The 20,242-nt window shown below is 43.7% G+C and overlaps 1 protein-coding gene across 4 annotated transcripts in view; it reads left to right on the forward strand.

Annotated features, from left to right (window-relative positions):
• SAMD4A (sterile alpha motif domain containing 4A) overlaps window positions 1–20,242 on the forward strand; it is a 227,596-nt gene that overhangs the window by 166,671 nt on the left and 40,683 nt on the right. For 3 of the 4 annotated variants that reach the window (XM_007986735.3, XM_037983999.2, XM_037984000.2), the window contains 2 exons: window positions 5,794–6,057; window positions 17,630–17,739. In XM_007986735.3, the coding sequence (XP_007984926.1) occupies window positions 5,794–6,057; window positions 17,630–17,739 (374 nt within the window). The remainder of the gene's footprint in view (window positions 1–5,793; window positions 6,058–17,629; window positions 17,740–20,242) is intronic. The other variant, XM_007986741.3, reaches the window with a different exon arrangement.

Here is a 20,242-nt window from a genome sequence, read left to right on the forward strand (position 1 = left end):
ACACACAGCATACATCACCTGAGTCACAGGGGATTGGCCAGGACCTCTTAATTCAAGGAGAATATAAGATACTTTAAAATAATGTGCAAACATTTGGCATCCTCATTCTACCTTTTAAAACCCCTAAATTGGAATGACTTATTTTTATAAGGTTTAATTGTGCTAACTATTTAGATTGAATTCTATCATGTGAGCATCTAGAAATTTGAAAATTTAATGAAGAGTATGTTTTTCTATGAGAAAGGCAGCTTCTTGAATTAAAAATGAAGAGAGACTAGTTTAGAAGGAAAAAAGATTAAAGTTGCAAATCATCTCTATGTGGCTGGACTCACAGGGCATGATGAGAGCACAGAACCCAACCTTGGGTTGAGAACCCAGGGAATCTGGTTTGGTATAGAGAATGATACTAGGAGTGTAGGGATATTTAATGCCCTTATTCAAAAGGAAGTCAAATTTCTGGCAGTTTCAGCAGCTTCAGCTTCTAGACTCTAAAACAAAATGCTAAGCCTGGAAATAGTTCGAAACACATAGTGACAGCAAAAAAGAAAGTAATGGTTGGCTTGAATTTGAAGAGATAGTCGACCAATTGAAGGTAATACAGCACACAAGTTCCTGAGGCTACCCAGACTGCCCATTGAAGGCTCACTCAACAAAGACAGCATAAAGCAACAAATCATCTCTGTCAAATGAGTGTGCTAGATCAAGAGTACATATGAACTGTGTAAGTTAATAACTAATATTTAAAAATTGGGGTCCCCATTTAAACCACAATTGTATTTCAAATCTGATTTTTTTTTAAAAAGACAAAAGGTCTATGTACTCAGCATATGTTTAAATTATGTTACATTAATTTATGTTGTATTAATTCCAATAACCTCTCTATATGTAGAAAAGTCATACATGACATAGTATTTCATCCACTAACAAGACTTGGTGTATGTAGGGATTTGGGGGTCTTTCTACTGCCCAGGGACCCACAGCTCCCAGATTAGGCATTACTGAATTATATTCTTTCAGAAGACTTCCGGTTCTAAAATGCTAGGAATATATGTTCCTAACATTTTTAAAACATGCTTTAAATAATTTTTAAATCATTTAATTTATTATAAATTATTTAAAATTATGCTTTAAATAATTTTTAAAGCATATATGGATCACTTTTCTCCTTGACAGTGAGGTATGTATTTAACCTAACAATGAACCAAGGAGATAGTCAGGCCAGTATCCCAAACTTTCTTCCATCCATAAACCCCCTTATTTCTCATATTAGAAGGCAGAAAAAGGTAGTTATAGTTAATTTTCCTTAAAGAGTACTAAATATTCTGAAACATCTTTTTCTGACTCTTATTTCAATAAATAAAATCGAGATGGAGTCAAAGTTAGTCAAAGGAAATAGGAAAGAAATCTGAATCCCAGGGTTTAAAGAAATTACTTAAATGAACAGAATGCAGAGCCAGGTATCATATTTTCCCCTTCAAAGGTGCTGAAAGGGATCTCATTAAAGATGCTAGGAGATGAAAAATCATAAGGTTAGATGAGGTCAGAAAAGTTGACTGGTCCTGATAGTATGACCAAGTTTATAACAAGATTATAAGACCCTCTGGACTCCCATCACACTGCCCGACTGCTGTAGCAAGATTACTTTTAACTGCTGTTTTTATATTTCAACTAGACTTAGTTAATACTTATTATTTACTTTTGATTCATTTGAATTTAAAAAGCTTCAAAAATTACAGTGTCCTAATGATGTATGTATGCATGCATACTGGCATACATATGTGTATATTACAGACCTAAAATTTTTTATAGAGGTTTTTAAAAATACAAACAATTTTGGATCCATACTATATACAATTATTACATTTTGGTTTCCATGTTTTAAGAGTAAGAAGGCACAGGCCGGGCGCGGTGGCTCACGCCTGTAATCCCAACACTTTGGGAGGCCGAGGCGGGCGGATCACAAGGTCAGGAGATCGAGACCATGGTGAAACCCCGTCTCTACTAAAAAAAAAAAATACAAAAAATTAGCCGGGTGCAGTGGTGGGCGCCTGTAGTCCCAGCTACTTGGGAGGCTGAGACAGGAGAATGGCAGGAACCCGGGAGGCAGAGCTTGCAGTGAGCCAAGATTGCGCCACTGCACTCTAGCCAGGGGGACAGAGCAAGACTCCATCTCAAAAAAAAAAAAAAAAAAAAAAAAAAAAGGGAAGGCACAATTTTGTTCCCCTGAGTAATTTTCAGTATACTTTTCAATATAATGAATCCATCCTGAAATATGCTGTCCCTCTACCCGCACTATTATGAAAGTCACAAATGCAGTATAAATTGAGGACCTCAGTTCTGCTGGACTTGCCAATTTCTAATCTAGGTTGAGATTTTTTTTTTTAAGGTATACTTAATTCGGCAGCATTTGAATAGGACTTCTGGGTAGCTGAGGTCTGAGTGAATCGTTAGCCATTGTCTGCTGCACAGCAGTCCACAAACAAGAACATCTAGAAGCCTCTGGCTAGAGACATGCTGGGGCAGCTAGCACCATGCTGAAAAGCTTCTCAGAAGTCTGTATTTACTGCTCTTCCCACCCTACTCATAGGAGGAAAAAAAAAAAAATCTGCCCGAATGTTGTCAGTTCAAATGAGATCTCTTAGTTAAAAAAGGGTAGGGGCTGGGGATGAAACAACCACTGGTGCTCTGCCACTGGCCCCATCATCAATTCCACAACTGCATGGCCTATTTTCTTGTAGCCTCTTTCTGCCCATGACAGCATTTCCTCTGCCATTTTATGCCAAACAAAGTGCTCCAGTGCAAGAGGTAACACCAAAATCGGCTTTGTGGTCACTATTGCCTAAACCTGAATATCTGTCTTCACCCCAAAGTGGCACTGTTGCCAAGGCACCTGTCACCTGCTTTAGTCTCCTTCCCACAAGAAGACAAGCCTGTACTGCCACCGGGCCTCAGTTCTTTTTGGAGAACAGAGGCATTTACCCAGTACGACTTTTGATTGAGGTGTGGCATTCAGCCTGGCTCTAAACCCACGGCCCTGTCTGCAAATCAGAAGCTTAGTGTGAGACACTGTGCTTGGTTACCACAGCACGTTGGCTCCTACGGAGATATTCCTGAATTTGGTGGCAGCTGTGGGAACCAAGCAGTGTTTGTTCAGATATAAAGGGTATGAGCCCTTTATAGAAAGTCATCAGGAAAAGACCCTGGCACCTCAGGTATAATTGATGTTTCCTTAGAGGCACAGGCCAAGTTCATATCATATCCCTTATGACTGCAGTTAAACTCAGAAAAGTGTGAAGAAATGGGTGTGGGTTTCTATGTACAAATCCCTGTAAGTCCATTAAGTTAGGTAAACATTTAGCTCTGATCTCAATAGCCAGTGAAGTCCTTGGATAACTGACAGCTTCCCCAAGGATGCCCCTCAGTGGAGGAGATAGCATGGATTAAAAAATAGATTAAATGGAAAGAAGCAAATTGGCTCCATGCAATAATGGAATTCAACTACAGTGTACGTATTGTATTGTTCTCAGCATCCATACGAAAGATGAGGACTGTCCTAGCAGTAACCTCCCGTGGTTAGCGATTAGTTTCCTATTCAGTTATGGCCTCCAGCCAGCCCAGGTACTAAGGGTTCCACTGTCTCTGAGCTGTGTGCTCCTCTTTGGCAAGCCCTGTTTCTGTGGTTTCAGACTGACTACTCCTGGCTACATGGAGGAACCCCCACTTCCACTTGGGATACACCTGGCAGGCACCAGTCAAAGCATCCACCAGATACTCTGAAATGGTTGCAGAAGTACCAGAAAGCAAAGATGTCTAAGCTGGAATGTCCCAGCACTCAGGGAAGCCCTAAACAAGTCTGCCCAATTTTATATAAATACTTAGACAGGCATGAAATGGATTTTCTGGATGTCTGGCTTTTCTTCCTATTGGCTTCTCTCTTCATTTTTGCTGCTGCTTCGTTTTATTTTTTTTCTTTCTCTGCTTCCCCCCTACCCCCAAACCTTTTTCTCTTGCTAATTCTGGTCCAACCAGGTAGCAATGCATTTTCCAGGGAGCCTTTTTAAATAGTTTCTTCCTTAGTCTGTTTAGTAGCAATGCAAGCCATTTAAGCCTGTTAGGGTCAATATTTTTTAAACAATGTTCCCTTTGCATATTTTTAAGTTAGATGATATTTCCTTGCCTTTGATAGAGTCTACCCAAATTGGAAATTTCTCAGGTTACAAATACTAAACTCGGCAGCCCTCTTTTGTCCTCCCTTTTCATTCGTAAAGAAGCTTCTAGCCCTTCCGATTGTCCCCACTTCACATACAAGGCTGCCCTTCTGGCCACACAAGGCCAAATGGAAACACTGACCACAGATGCCTGAGCTCCATGACTCTCAGGCTTGGTGACTGCCAGCTGCCTGGCAGCAGCTTACCCAGCCCACTACTGCCCCAAACACACTTCTGGAAACATCCAGCCTTTTGACTCTAGTCTTTATCTTTTGAAGTAGGGAACACAGTAATCTGCCCAGGCCTTTATGTCAGGACTGCCCCATCAGAAACGCAGTTTAACCAAAAGCAGGACCTCTCACCATTGAGATGCCTGGTCTGCTTACTGAAAAACATAGATTAACACCCACAAAGAAGTGCTCATCTAAATTTGGGAGAGCAAATGCCTCATTGATGGGGATAGAGCCTGAGATGGAATTTAATGGCTTCCCTGAAAAATGTTTAAAAATGCATGTGGCTCAATTCCATGTTAGTACAGCAGCAGTCAAAATAAACCGGACCTGTCAGGAACTGGTGCTGAGAGAATGTTATGAATAGACTTATTTTGTAAAGTTGTCACTTTACACACCCAGAAAAACCAACCAAGGGTAACATCGACTCCCTCAGCGTTGGTTTTTGTTAAATCCCTCCCTTGAATGACTTCAATTTAATTTGGCTAGTTATATGAGTTATGTTGCTTTTTCCTAGTTTTCTGGAAAAGAAATTAAAGATGGGGGCTGTGCGGATGTTGTCCACTCTGCAGAAGGGCTGAACATGCTGGTAAAAACCATTCCCAGCTTCCTGAGAGGACCCCACTGGCTTCTGAATGAAAGCCTTGTTACCTGGAAGTGTTTGCAATACAAAGTTTGGCATTAACCTGTGAGGCCAAGGGAAAGAATCAGCCCTAGAAGAAGCAGCCCTTTCACCCACAGCTAGCTGCAGTGCCCCATACCCTGAGGTCATGTTAGTACGGGGGCCCCTGCTGAGCCATACCACCCTTCAGAGGCCATAGTTCCCTGAATCCTGGTTGGAAAGACTAGTCTACCTTCTTCTGGTTCAGCCCTGCAAAGATGCCAAACAATGGCCAGCCTGGCTGCCCTTTAAGATGTCCTCCTGAACAACATGGGTAATGTCAGAATTTCTGTTTAAAAAACAACAGCAACATACTTGTCCAGCACGTGTTCTTTTTGCTTTTGGCAGATGGCTATCGAGCCTTGCCTGATTTATGGGCCCACTCCTGTGAATCCTGATTTCTAGAGTTAGAACCCAAACCAGATCCAGACCCACAAAGGTTAAGGATCAATGTGTGGACACTATAGGTTTGGCCTCCTTGGAGAAGCCTAACCCACTGAGAGGGACAGACAGCATCCTTTTAAACTGCCTGAAGAAAACGACCATGCCAGGCCTGTATTCAACCTGCTGTGACCATGGATGGAGTTGTAAGACAGTTAGTGGTATCTCTCAGGGTTAAGAGGTATTGTGGGTTCTTCGGCGTCCCAGGATAAAGGGGGGGGAATAACCTATTTCATTTTATTTTTTTTTCCAGTTCTCTCAGGCCAGGCACACCACAGCCCTTTGAAACGATCTGTGTCCCTTACCCCACCCATGAATGTGCCAAACCAGCCTCTAGGACATGGATGGATGTCTCATGAGGACTTACGAGCTAGAGGACCCCAGTGCCTCCCATCCGATCATGCCCCCCTGTCTCCACAAAGCAGTGTAGCCTCTTCAGGAAGTGGTGGGAGTGAACACTTAGAAGATCAGACCACTGCTCGTAACACATTCCAAGAAGAAGGTAGTGGTATGAAAGGTGAGTGACTGAATGAGAAACCACTGGGGACAGAGCCCCTCCCTTTACTGGAGACCAGAGGGTAAAAAAAGAGACGTAGTCAACAAGAGAGAAGGACCCCACCCCTTCCCCAGGCTTATGCATTTGATCTGTCCCTTCAAGAACTCCAGGTTGACCATGGCAGAAAGAGCTCAGATTCCCCTTCCAGTGCTTCTTGCCAAAATCTGGCAAATGGGAACCAGAGTAAGAGAAGTCAACACTCTTTTTTTTGTTTTGTTTTGCATTGCAGTGACTTGCAGACCATTAAATGAGTCACAGCTAACAGTGATAGGATCTTCTGTTTGTAAAGCTACTGAGCTGCTCCAACCTTCCACCTCATTGCTGTGGCCAGGGACCTGTCAATAATTCAGAAAAACAAACCACGGGATTTTTCTTTTCCTTTTTAAATATATCTTAGTGCAGAATTGCAGTAGTGCTTCCTTTCTCTCTCCTCTTCTCTTTGATATCCAAAGAAACCTTTAAACCCTTTCCTCTGCATCTATTTAAGGGACATGAAAATACCACTGAGAATCTCTAACAGCGTTTTAATCCTGATAACAGATTTGCATACAGGTGATAAAGACCTTTTGTGCAGCATAAATAAATTCCTCCATTGCCTTGTGAGTCTATCCTCTTCTAAAGATATTCATCAGGAGATAGATTTCCAAATCACTTATGATAGGTACAAAGAGGATACGTGCATGCTATATTTTTAAACTCCACTTGTACAAGGACTGGGAAGCCCTTAGGCAAAGATGCGCATCAGAGACACACTAATGACAATTTTAGATGGTGAAACAGTAACCACTCATGCTTTGGGGACTAGCATGCTGAGGGGAGGCTCTGAGAACAGCCTGTTTGCTGGTATTAGTAGAGTAGTCCTGAGGTTTTGCTGTTTCCGATCTTCCCCTTGTAAATGATCACTGTTGACATAGGAAGCCCTGTACTGATTCCCCTCTCTTCATGGAAGCCTGGCACAGAAAGTATGCCCATGACTGCCCAACTACCGGTTATAAGGGAGCACCAGGCTGAAAAATGGAGCTTGTCAACTCTGAGAATGAGGCTGACAAGAAGCTGCTGCCCTGGCACATTCCTTGAATCTTCCTCCTGCTTAGGCCTGCGCCCTCTCCATCCCATGCCCGTTTCATTGGTGGTTCCAGCGCTGAGTGCCCAGAGTGAGGGGATGCGTCTTAATGGTGATACAAATGGGTCTTCAAAGGTGTGTAACAGGCAGCTAAAGCCATGTGTCACTTGGGTGCGAAGGGGATGTGTGTCTTCTTTCTACTTCAGAGTTTTCAGGGGACTGTATCACAATTTTGGAGCACTAGCAAAACTAATTTCTGAGTTTATGCTACATGGTTATGTGTTCAAGCAGCTGAGCCACAGGTGGTGCATAGCAAGTGAGGCTCAACCCTGCTCTAGGTAAGCCTGGCTTGGCATCTGTCAATCGGCATCAAAATAGCTGAAAGACCAAGGGAGGCTGAGACAGCCGTTGCTTTTAACTAGCTTCTTTCCAGGTGAAGTTCAGTGTCTGGACAGTTTCCAAGAAAGCCTATGTTGCGGTTCTAGTTGATAACTGTGGGGATGAAGCATTGGCCTTTGTGTTTGAAGAGCAAGGAGGATCCCAGAGAAGGGCCATTCACCAGGAGAAAGATCTCGCCCAAAGAAGAATGCTGATTCCACTGTCTTGTTTTTGGATATATATTCTTCTCCCTTCTACTTTGTTTTCTTTCCTTTTTTTTTTTTTTCTTTTTTTTTTTTTTTTTTTTGAGGCCCTTATGCACACTTTTGACATTCTCCCAAAGTAGGTCAAGGTATGCTCATTGAGTGCTGCCATTTTGAGGTGAGAAATAAAGATAACAGGTTTTTAAAGAGGAATGAGAGAAAAGTTGAATAAATGCCCTATCCCCATTTTAGGACAAAAGCCAAAATATTGCAAAGGTTAAGGAATATACCATATCTAAGCCTATTCAAGTCCTTTCGTTAGAATTGGTGAGAACTGTCTCTTCAGAGCCAATTCAGTCAGAAAAGTGACACAGACAAGATCTCATATCCAGGATTTTCTTTATAGGCCCAAGGAGTGCAGGCAGAAAACAGGCTATTTGATGGCCTGATGTATTTCCACCTTCTCTGACCTACTGAACTTCCCTTCTTCCAAGAACTGGATTGGGATTCCAAGTATAAAGTCAATAGCAAGTTAAATAGAAAAAAAAAAAGTTTGAAGGAAGAAACATTATAGATGATGAAGGATTCTATTTGTGGGAAAAGTATATTTGCAGTTTAGCTGACAGGTCAGACAGAAAAAATGTCCACACCCAAAAACACTAGCATTCCGAAGTGTCACGGGCCAGTATTTGTTCAATACAAATGTCCCTCCCCAGCCCTGCTGCAAGATGCCACTGCTGCAAGGACCCTGAGGACTCTTCTGCCACCAGATATTTTTCGAAATGTCTTCCTAGGAGTGCACCCAAGAAGCAGCTCGGCTCATAACCCAAGGCTTTGTCATTTGATCTCCATGTCTAAGAGCAGGTGCTGGTTTGAATTTTCAAAATAACTCACACTTTTAAAGACATGAGATATGGCCGGGTGTGGTGGCTCACGCCTGTAATCCCAACACTTTGGAAGGCTGAGGCAGGTGGATCGCTTGAGGTCAGGAGTTCAAGACCAGCCTGGCCAACATGGCAAAACCCCACCTCTACTAAAAATACAAAAATTAGTCAGGTGTGGTGGCGCATACCTGTAATCTCAGCTACTCTGGAGGCTGAAGCTGGAGAATCACTTGAACCCAGGAGATAGAGGTTGCAGTGAGCCAAGATCACACCACTGCACCCCAGCCGGGGCAACAGAATGAGCGAGACTCCATCTCAAATAAAAAAAACAAAAAATAAAAATAAAGAAATGAGATATAAAACCAAGTGAGGTGCTTTGAAAAAGAGCTGACTCTTCCTCTTGGCTCTACAATCTTTCTTTTCTATGACCCAGGCCCTTTGGCAGGAGTGGCAGCTGTTTTAAAGTACTTGCTGGTCCACTTTGGGGTGCCATCATCTAAAGCTATTTTTCTAATAGTCAAACATCCAGTTTAGAAGAACAACAAGAAAGCTTAGTAGAATTTGGAAGAGTTTTCAAATCCATATGGAATGTGTCTTGCCCTCACGTTGCACCTTGGGAAAAGAATAAAAAGTTATTATAGTTGAACTTGATTTAGTGTGAATTCCTCTTTACGGCCAACAGCTGTGAATATCTCTCTGAAACACTGTGGTATTCATCCATTCTTTCCTTTCATCCAGCTAGACTGGCCAGGTCTGGCTACATAACCTCCCTTAGGAGTGTACCTCCTGGGTCAAGGGTATGGAATAAATCTCATGGTCCAGCATTCTTGCTCTTTGCATTTTTCACATGCATGGATCAAGCCCCCTTCTCGTCTTGGTGTTAGCACTCCCTACCAGGGACTGTCACTAAGTTCTCTTCCAAGCAGACCAGCTTCTGCTCTGAAAGGATTAACACATCTGCCCACAGTGCTTTGGTTTTCCTTCTTTAGTAAATGTCCATCCTTATGGTTTAAGTAGACTTCGAAGTACAGATTAAATGTCTCTTGAGGTAAAGATCTCACGCTAATATCTCTAGCTAAAGAAAAAATGAGATCCGCCATTTAACTTGAAACTAACCCAGAGAAGTGGGAAACAATTGAAATACGAACTTTCTTCCCTTTTTACCCTTCCCTGTGGAGGCTACTGGTTATACATGTTTGGACTAAGGAGGCTGGTTTGGTTTGGTTTCTACATCCAGGTGTCTTTGTTCATTTCAAAAACTTCACTATGACTCATCTCAGGGGAAAGATTATTGATTGTGAGTTGGTACTCAACTGCAATACCATTCTTTCCCTGGGCAACTCATGAGTGGAATGTGCTCTGTTGCCTCTTGTCTCATACAAGGCTTTCAGAGAGAGAGAAAAGACATTCTCTTAAGTTCCTGGAGAGAAAGTATAGAAGTCAGTTGGCAGAAGACTCACATGCGCACCATGTTCTCAAAGATGGTGCATAAACCCAACACCCTATGACTTAACAAAATGCCACAGCTGTGATGAATGATGTGGCTGCATTATATGGGAGCAAAGAGAGGGGGAAATGACTGATTCACAGGTTACTTTTGTCCTCATTCAAGTCAATTGACTTTTTTGAGCACCTGCTGAGAGAAACTTTGTACTAACTAGTTTCTGGGGAGACAGGGGTGAGAGATACTGTTCCTGCCTGAAGCGAATCACTATCAGATAAGAAAAAAAAAAAAAGCAAGTGTCCTGCTGTGAAAACATGCTGTCTTAAAGACTTGCCCTGGGGGTCAGGGCAGGCACTATGAATTACCCTCATTCAAAGTAGTGGAGGTAAGTCAAGGAAAGTTGCTAGAGGAGGAGAGGCCTAGAGCTGAGTCTCCGAGCACGACTACAGGTCAGCCAAATAGTAAGTGAAGGAAGGGCATTCTATGCAGAGGGAACAGCATTCATGAAATCACAGTGACAAGGGCACTTGACCAAGTGGATCCCATGGCTTGAGTGTTAAGGGCACATGGGAAAAAGGGGTCTGGAGAGGGAAAAACCAGACCCTGGGCCTTGCAAAGGACATTCTCTTTTATCCCAAAGCTATTGAAGGAACTTCTGTAGCAGAATGACCTGCTTAGGTCTACATATTAGAAATATGACCTTCAAAGCAGAGTGGAATATACATCAAAGTGTGGAAGGGACAGGGGCTTCCAGATTTGAAGGCCAGCAGAGAGGTGGAGGACGTTTCAGTAATTGAGAGGGGAAAGGAAGTGGGACCAAGGCAAGCAGCAGTGAGAATAGAGACAAAGGAGTATTCAGGGTTCTTCATGAGATAGAGCTGGGAGGGCTTGGTAACCAATTGAATAGACAGGCATGGAGCAGGAGAAATTTAGAATGATGCCCAGGTGTCTGCCTGGAACATCTGGATAAGCCACGGTGTTGTCTGAGGCAAAGGGCATAGAGGAGGAGAAACAGAAATGGGGGATGGGGGGGCAGCATGGGGCCTGGTGAGTGTGGGAACTGTAGAACATGCCAGTGGAGGTGTGCAACCCCCTTAATGGGCCCCACAGTGCACCATGCTCTTGGTTGGCTTAACCTTGCTAACAGCCCCGACTTCCTCTCCTCACCTGCAGTTTCAGCATAATATTACACTTACCTGAAACCAAGTTCATCTGAGGGACTTCATTCCAGATAGCTGGGTAGAAAAAACCATAAATGTGGGCTCCTAGGAAGCAAGGAGCTCTGTGACTTTCTTGCTGTACTTGCCTGTGTGAAGAGGGGTAGAGACTGGCACTCTGTTTCTCATGCTGTGAGCTTCAGCCTCACCGTTACGAAGCAACACCAACCGGGTATGCTTATGATGTGTGGCATTACGTTAGCACACGAATATAGAAGTCATTGAAACTGATGCATCATTTGTATATAGACATGATAAAACTAGAATAAGAAACAACTGGCTCCAGGAACCTTGCTGGAAATATAGCAATTAGGAGTAAAGGGGCCATTGACTGTGAAAATATGTTGTTTGCCTTTTCTAAGGAGACTTTTGTTAGATGAAACTTAGATAAACTTCTTCTCTCCATAGTAAAGGAAATATGTTGTCTACTCTGAAATAGCCGGTTTGGGGTTTTCAGTTGTTTTTGAAATGCAGACCTTTGAACCTCTGCTTCTCCAGAATGAGAATGGAAAAGTTATGGAGAGGTGAGATCCTCTTTAAGAAAAAGGAACCTGTCAGAAACCTTTGTAAGAAGGGTTGAAAATACAGCAGTTCCGAGGGTCATAGAGGTCTGAGTGATGGAGTGGGAGTGGCACAGCCCCATGAGTGGCTGGGACATGTTTGTTTCAGCATGGCTGCCATTGAAACTGGTCATTATTTTCTTGATGTTGACTTTCTAGCTGCCTGCTTGAATTCACTTAAAGGAAGACCAGTATTGAATAAATGTGCTTTATTTTTGTTTTTAATTTCCAAATGCCAAGACATGGCCCACAGGCATGAGTGCTCCTGGGCCAGGAATTGTGCTAACTCTTCTCAGATAGGCTGACAGCCCTGAGGTCTTTGAGAAGCAAATCCTCAGGATCCCCCCAAATTCGAAAAGTCGTGAGACTTTTAACCTTCACTCCTTACCAAGCATATATTTTCCTCTGAAGTGTTAAGGACTGTGCAGGCACATGGAGGGCAGCCTTTGATATGGACACAGCCACTGTTTAATGACACAAAGCAGGCTGCTTTAAAACAGCACTTTCACCTGTCATCTCTAATGGAAACTGCAGGGAGAAAATTAGGCCCTCTTTGTATCTAACATGTCAACGTGGGTATTTTACTCCAAAATAGGCCACCTCTCGCCTTCCAGGACCCATATATGCTTCCCGCAAGCCTGGAGACTCCCCGGAGGCCTCCATGGACATTTCCCGGCATCAAGGAGCACACTGAGGAGGATCCAGCTCCAACGAGGCCTGAGACCAATCCTGCTCTCTTTTGCACAGAGGCTGGAACAGAGCTGAGCTGCTTGTTCTGCTCTGGCCAGAAATAAAGAGAAGCTTCTGTAACCTTGATGGTGCTGCTAAACTTCTCTTCATTTTTTAAAGGAACGTGAAGAGTGGGTACCTTCTTACCCCTCAGTTGGCTTTCCTCTTCTCCCCCTCAGAGACCAAGGGTGCAGTCGTATCTTGGAGGGAAAGAGCTTTTGAGAGTAGCCTGGCTTGCTGTGGCAAATGGGAGTTGATCTTCCATCTGCAGTTAGCAGGACCGCCCCTATGTGAGCCCTTGCGTGGGAACAAGGCTGTTCATGTTTCTCTCTGCCAGAGATGCCTTTCTCCCTGCCCTTCATGCTGCATTCGATATTGGGCTCTTCAGCAATACTGATTCCATCTTTCTCTCTTCTGGGGTTTCCCTGTTTGTGGGTCAGGTGCTGCATGGTCTGTTGATCTGAGTCAAATTTGCAGCCATTTCTGCAGCATGCATTAGAGACAAGCAGTCCCAGTTCTAACTGGAGCCCCGCTTCTGTGTAAACTGTTGTACACACCACACAGCCTCCCTGTGGCTGATTTATCTGAATTCTAAAAAGGAAATAGAAATCAGCATGATTTAAAACTGGATCCCACTGGTAAAGACCAGCAGGCAAATATAGAGCATATACAAGATGGGTGCAGCACTATTATCAAGAATGACCATGAGAAGATAAATCAGTGTGGACTGCAGCAAGGTCTAGAAGGAGCTTTCTGAAGGATGAAGACTGTGGGATGAGACCCACTGATGTGCACATACATGGTGGTGCTTTGTCCCAGAAACCTCCTACCTGTTGGCATTCTCTCCTTGCACTTCCCCCTGAAAGTCTGCTACTCCCAGAGCTCTACTGTGGCGCTCACCCCATGCTCTTCGCCAGAGAGATTCACCCACTTCTGTGGCTAAAACAACCACCATGAGCTACTGACAAGGAAACTTATTCTCCAGCTCAGACCTTTCTTCCAAGACCTTGACTGGTTGACTTCTCCCCTTGTATCACCCAAAGGCATTGACAGCCAGCTGATCTCAAATCGAGTTTACCCTCTCTCTTCTCACCCCAAACCTGCTGCTGCCCTGTTTTCTGTGTCGCACCAAACCTGAATCAAAGGAGTCATCTCCAGCTACTTTGTCTCTGTCACCCCCTGCTCTTCCCTGAGCTTCAAGTACTGTCAATTTCCATTCTTTCTTTCTCCTCTGTCATGCATCCCAAGCCACCATCAGAATCTTCCTAAGTTCATGTCCTGGCCTCCACCGTCACCATCCGCCAGGCCAGCCTTTACGTTGACAGCCATTGCCTTTCTAGCACACTCATCTGATTGTGTTCTGCTACTCAGGTTTCAGCAGTTTCTTGCCACCCACAAGATGAAGTCTACTCTCTTTGTTCAGTATTGCATATCTCAGCCATTTGACCCCCTGCCTATTTGACCCACCTTGTCTCTAGCCATTCCCCCCATCCACCCATGTGTCTGCTCTACCCTGCTCTGCCCTCTTGACTCTGCGTTTCCTTCCTGCTTCCTGAAATGGCTTCCTCACTGTGGCCATCCTAGTGGAGACTCCAAGTTATTCTACTTTGAAGCTGCCCCTCACTCCCTATGGCAAACCAAAAGGCTTATCGTTCTGTGCTCTCCTAGAACACTGTGTATACTCAGCGCTTGTCCTATTGCTATTATAATTTTTGTGTAAGTCAGCCATTCTCTCTAGATTAGAAGTTCCTTAATGGAAGGGTCATGTCTTCACAGAGCTTGGACCCCAAACATTCAATATTGTTGAATATTGAATATTGAATATTGTTCAGTATTCAATATTGAATAATAGGCATTCAATAAATGTTGAATGAGCAAATATCAGGATTCCCACACTTGGCAAAGAAGTCAGCCCAGCATATAGCAAAAGCATCTTTATCTTTCTCACACTGCATAAGAGAATGACTTTCTAGTTTGAGACCCCCAGTGGCATGTCCATCAGGAGCATCCAAGGAAGCTAAACAGCTGTGTGCCAGCCAGAGGCATGCATGCCTTCAATCACATATCAGCTTCTGCAGGACACAGCTCTGCTTCTCCCTGTTTGTCTGTATTTTCCAACCATAGCCATAGCCCACAGCTTCACAGAATGTAAAAGGTAGATGGGAAGTTACAGTAGGTGGTTCTTAGCATTGCATCCAACAATGTGGCATCTGGACCACGGGAAAGGACGTGAGCTTTTAGTTTGAGTCTATCCCTGGCCAACAGCTTACAGAACCCAGCATCCAAGTCATTAGAATTCCTGACTTCAGGGGAATGAAATGGTCAAGGCTCTTGCTTCTCTGGTTTGTTTCTCTTTTAACAGTTTTGTTCTAATCCTTGGCAAGGAAAGGTGCCTCACCACAATCCAGAGGGTGAAAGGTTAGTAGGCTATGCTCTTAAGAACTGGGATTTCCTCTTCTTTGTTTATCTGTTCTCCTTACAGGAGGGAGTGCTCTTTGAGCACATGGCACTGAGACAGGACAATGCTTGCTCTAAAAACAGTGTCCATGTGTACCTGCCTCAAGAAACACAGGGCCAAAAGGCGCTTACATTGCCCAGGAATGCATCTAGAAGTAACTCTTCAGGAAGGCCTAACTCATCATGTTTTGAGGTTGGATAGGAGCCTTTTTTACGAAACCTACTCCCAATGGAGTAGGCTCCCATTTTGACTAAATGAGGGAGGCCGGCTTTTCCACTCCTGTAACCAGGGCAATTCTAAGTTGTCAAAATAGTTTTATAGAAAAGGAGCTAGTACTGATTGAGCTGGGATTTGCACCCCACCCCACAATTTCTGACTCTTAAAACACCACATTATCACCTTGGCTTATAAAGCACCATGTTTACAACACGATTCAATAGCTCAGGATTCTGTTCATCATCAGTGGATTTTGCACGGTTCAGCTGTAGGGCACCCAGTGAAAATTTGCTCCAAGAGACTGCTGCCTTCTCTTTTGTGATGAATTGTGCCCAAGAGCAGCACTGGGTTACCCAGGCTTCTCTGAATCATGATCATTGAGTTTTCTGAGCAGTGACTTGGGACTTTCAGGATGTAAATAGCAAACGTGAAACCTGGTGACAAAGTGGTAACATGCCGTTGGCCTGAAAGCCAAAGCCGTAATTAAAATCAGTGCCGCTCACTCTGCAGAAGCGTTAGCGTTATTTCAGCAGAAATAAAAGCATGGTGGAAAATGAAGTCTGGTAAAATAGCTCCAGGATGTTGCAGGATGGAAGGTTCCAGACTCCTGAGCTCCCATGTCCCAGACTCTTGATCCAACTGCAGTTTGAGTTGAGGATGGTGTAAGGGGTTAGTATGATGTGTTGGGGAAGCTTTGTCTGTTTGTGGTTATTAATGGTAACAGAGGGACTCTTGATTGTCATAGTAGAGTGAAGGGCTTTCAAGCACAGAATGGAGTGATTTCTAGCCTGAGATAACTGAGTCTGTTCTTAAGATGCCATTGACTGTCCAATTTCAATTCTCCAGAAATTCCCCTTCATTGACCTTTTCCTTACTGCAAATCAACAAGTAATCTCACCAGGCCCATCATCCCCACCTAAGTCTTTTAAGTTCAGGAGATTATCCCACACCCGCATTCCCTAAACCTAGAGGTGTTTCACTCAGGAAGCAGGACCTGATTTCAGAATAGTCCAGGCCTCTTTCATCAACCTCAACATTTATCTACTCTAAACGTTGAAAAATTGGAAGGTTCTCACTTGTTTTGGAATATGTGTGGTCAGTGCCTCAGAATAAAGCATTTAGCAATTGATAGAATCCTGCAGTCAACATGGTTGGTGATGGATAATACTTCATGAAAAACAAGAATAACATTTACCCAATGCTTTAGCATTTCAGAGTACTTTACTGTCACTGTTTTTCAGCCACTGATAGGCTGTTTGGTCCTTATTTTATAAGAATTGGTACATTGTAGAAAAGAGCTAGGAATCAGGAGATCTGGGTTCTGGTTCCCATTTCACCATACACTTGCTCTCTGATCTAGGATTCATGACTTCTTTTCGCCATCTTTAGAATGATCCAGGGATGAGGGAAGATGATTCTGGAAACTTTCCAAAGATCCTATCAGCTCAAAAACTCTGACTAAAAGAATATGGGCAAATACTTTGTTTTGGTTTTATTTAACAAGGTAATAGTTCTCCTGTGGATTTTCAATACAGTTACCATTTACTTTTCTTAACTTTGGAATCTCAGACTTGGGGGTTATTTCAGATGCACTTTAGAACTTCCATTATCCTATGGCCTAGCCAATCTTTGGGCCTTTCAAGTCCTGATATATTTTTGGTTGACAATCAAGTAAAAAGTCAAAGATACATCTGGATACATTTCATGGCTTGGAGAAATGGTCAGTGGACACACCCCCACAACAGAAACAGTTTTGGGAATCAGGATGCCCCTTTTCCCATTCAGGTATATATAGGGAGGCATTTTTCGTGGGGAAAGATCAGGCTAGGAATGGGTGACTCCACCATTTTTCTATCACTGTGGGAGTGGCTGAAACAGTGTGTGAAAATCTACATTGAATGTACAAAAATTATCTTGAGGTTGTAGTCTGCTCATGTAGCTCTAACATTCGAAGCCAGCTCTTTCCAACTCAATGATGAAGCGGTCCAGCTAATGCAGTTGTTCCCTGCCATCTTTTTGCTCATGAACCCCTTTGGGAATCTTATAGAAGCTATGGATGGCCCTCTGCCCAGAAAACTTCCCCACTACTCACAAATTGGGATATAATTGTAGGGGATTTGTGAATGCCCTGAAGCTCATGGACCCCAAGTTAGTTCTCCTGGTCTAAGTAGAGTAAAGGAGCCCACCAGTAGGAATGTCAGGGCTGGCCTGAGACTTCTGCATCTTAGCTAAAATTAAATACGTAGTAACATAAAGATTTTTTTTCCCTTTTTTTCCTCTGACCATCACCCTCTTTTCCTTTCTCTGTTCCTACATCTCTTGTCATCTCTTCTCATTCCCTCTCATTTCTCTCCCCATCTCTTGCACATCTTGCACCACAGATGTTCCAGCCTGGCTAAAAAGCCTCCGCCTGCACAAATATGCTGCGCTTTTCTCCCAGATGACCTATGAGGAGATGATGGCCCTCACCGAGTGCCAGCTGGAGGCGCAGGTATGTGCTTGAGGTGACCGTTCCCTGAGAGGGTGCCCCAGGCGGGACCTGAAGTTCAAGGCCTGGACAACCTTGTCTGGACCCATACCTATGCCCACACAGTAACCTGCCCTGTCATGGGAACTGTGGGGTGCTGGCCAGGATTCCATGGTGAGCAAAACTGAGTGGATTCTTGCCTTCAGAGTCCAATAGGAGATGGAAGACAAGCAGATAACCCCAGGGTCGTGAGGGTGAGATCAAGTGGTGTGAAAAGGCATAATCTCGGCACACTCGAAAGTTCCAGGTGCTAGGGAGGAATCGGTGGAATTTCCTAGGAGAAGTAACATTTGACCATGCCACAAAGAATCTACATCCCTGCCTTTGCTTTTCTCACTCTCTCCCTCCCTCCACCCGAGCAGGGCTTGGCTCGTTTGGGAAGTGACAGATCCATTGTCTGTTGTCTAGTCCAGTTACAAATCAGCCAGCTTCTAACTGGACTGCTGAGTAGAAGCACCAGGTCATGCCTCAGACCCACCCCAACATTTTAAAAAAGCCATGTCCAGGCCGGGCGCGGTGGCTCAAGCCTGTAATCCCAGCACTTTGGGAGGCCGAGACGGGTGGATCATGAGGTCAGGAGATCAAAACCATCCTGGCTAACATGGTGAAACCCCATCTCTACTAAAAAATACAAAGAACTAGCCAGGTGAGGTGGCGGGCGCCTGTAGTCCCAGCTACTCGGGAGGCTGAGGCAGGAGAATGGCGTAAACCCAGGAGGCGGAGCTTGCAGTGAGCTGAGATCCGGCCACTGCACTCCAGCCTGGGCGACAGAGCAAGACTCTGTCTCAAAAAAAAAAAAAAAAAAAAAAAAAAAAAGCCATGTCCATGCCAGTCTTTGTTGAGATTGGAGAAAATTATGCAAACTTTTTTTCTTCTAACCTGAGACAATCATTAAGAATGAGATTTCCATAGGTCTCAGATTTCATTTCCCCTAAGGCATCTTTCCCCAGTGTGGATGCCACAGGCCAGTCAACAGAACCCCTGAAACTAAGCATGTTTCTTGCTACGCTGTGCTCGGGTGAATGGATCTGACCAATGTCTTTGTTTCCCTTGTTTAAAATGCTATTTGCATGTTTCACATTGGCCTCAGTTTCCTTTCAGCAATGATTTAAAAGAATCGATGGTCTGAATAGGCTAAAAATATTTCCTTTGCAGGAAGAGGAGATTGTACCATTTGGGCATGGCTGGTCTGGATGCACACCTCCCCGCAGATCACCGGCTCCCCAGTGCTTATTCGGTACCCTCATTTAACCCTGCAGGCCTGGCGGACTCCCAGTATGGAGACACAACACAAAGCCCAAAGTCACTGCACATTCTCAGAGAATGAAAGGCACTCATTTCAACTTCCTAACATTTCTCCCACCTCTTTTTGAATCTTGATTGCTCCTTGAAATCCCAGGGATTGATGAGAACTGTTTCTAAGAGCATTTTTGTGTTTGGGTCAGAGTTGAAAAAAATCTAAGTCATCAGTTGTTCAACTTGAGGAAAAAAACAAGAAATAATTGAGGGCAAAGCCAGAGGCCAGCACAAACTTTTCAGAGTAATTTAATTCACTAGAACCCAAAGTTAAGGGTAAACAGAAATATACCCCTAGTGTTTCATCTTAGAGACTGAGTTCACTTGTCATTTGAGTCTTTATTTTTCTAGTAAAGATGTTGTTGATATTCCTATCTTTTCCTTCTTTAAGAAGAATTCTATGGAATAGTTGCTAGACATTTGAGTTAGAGACCTTATTTGAGAAAGGGCTGTCTATCAGGAAATTTGCAGTATCTATTATCAACAACTGTTTAAATCCTTAGGCTCACCACTGCTACCCAGTTAAGAAGATAAAATCCACAACTCTTACTGTGAATCCTAATCATTTACCGGAAGAGATGACTGAATTATGAATTTAAGTAATTTTCTATTCTAGTTTTCCTTAGAGTAACAAAAGACAGGCTGCAACCTAGCAGAAATTCCCCGTGTTTTATGACACTTCATGTGGACTCTACTGGGCTGCTCATCTTTTCAAGATGGGTAAAAACACAGGGAGGGTTTGAGAAAGCCATGAATGTCTGTATGGGGTTGGGACCTTCAGGGAAACTGAGGGGAACTGAAATTATAAAGCCTGGAGAAAAGGAAGAGTGCATGACTTAAAAATTATCTTCTAAGACTGTGAAGAAATTTCATGCTGAGTAGAATAATTGGCCGTTCCGCATCTCTCTCTAAGATACAGAAAGATACAAATACAGATAAAAAGTATGGTCAAAAGACACAGGCAAATGTGTAGCCAGATGGATTTAGAATTAAGAAGATGGCCAGGCACAGTGGCTCACACCTATAATTCTAGCACTTTGGGGGGCTGAGGCGGGAAGATTGCTTGAGCCCAGGAGTTTGAGACCAGCCTGGGCAACATGGCGAAACCCCATCTCTACTAAAAATACAAAAATTAGCCAGGTGTGGCGGCCTGTAGTCCCAGCTACTTGGG

The sequence above is a fragment of the Chlorocebus sabaeus genome, chromosome 24, assembly GCF_047675955.1.
Source record: "Chlorocebus sabaeus isolate Y175 chromosome 24, mChlSab1.0.hap1, whole genome shotgun sequence".
NCBI lineage: Eukaryota > Metazoa > Chordata > Mammalia > Primates > Cercopithecidae > Chlorocebus > Chlorocebus sabaeus.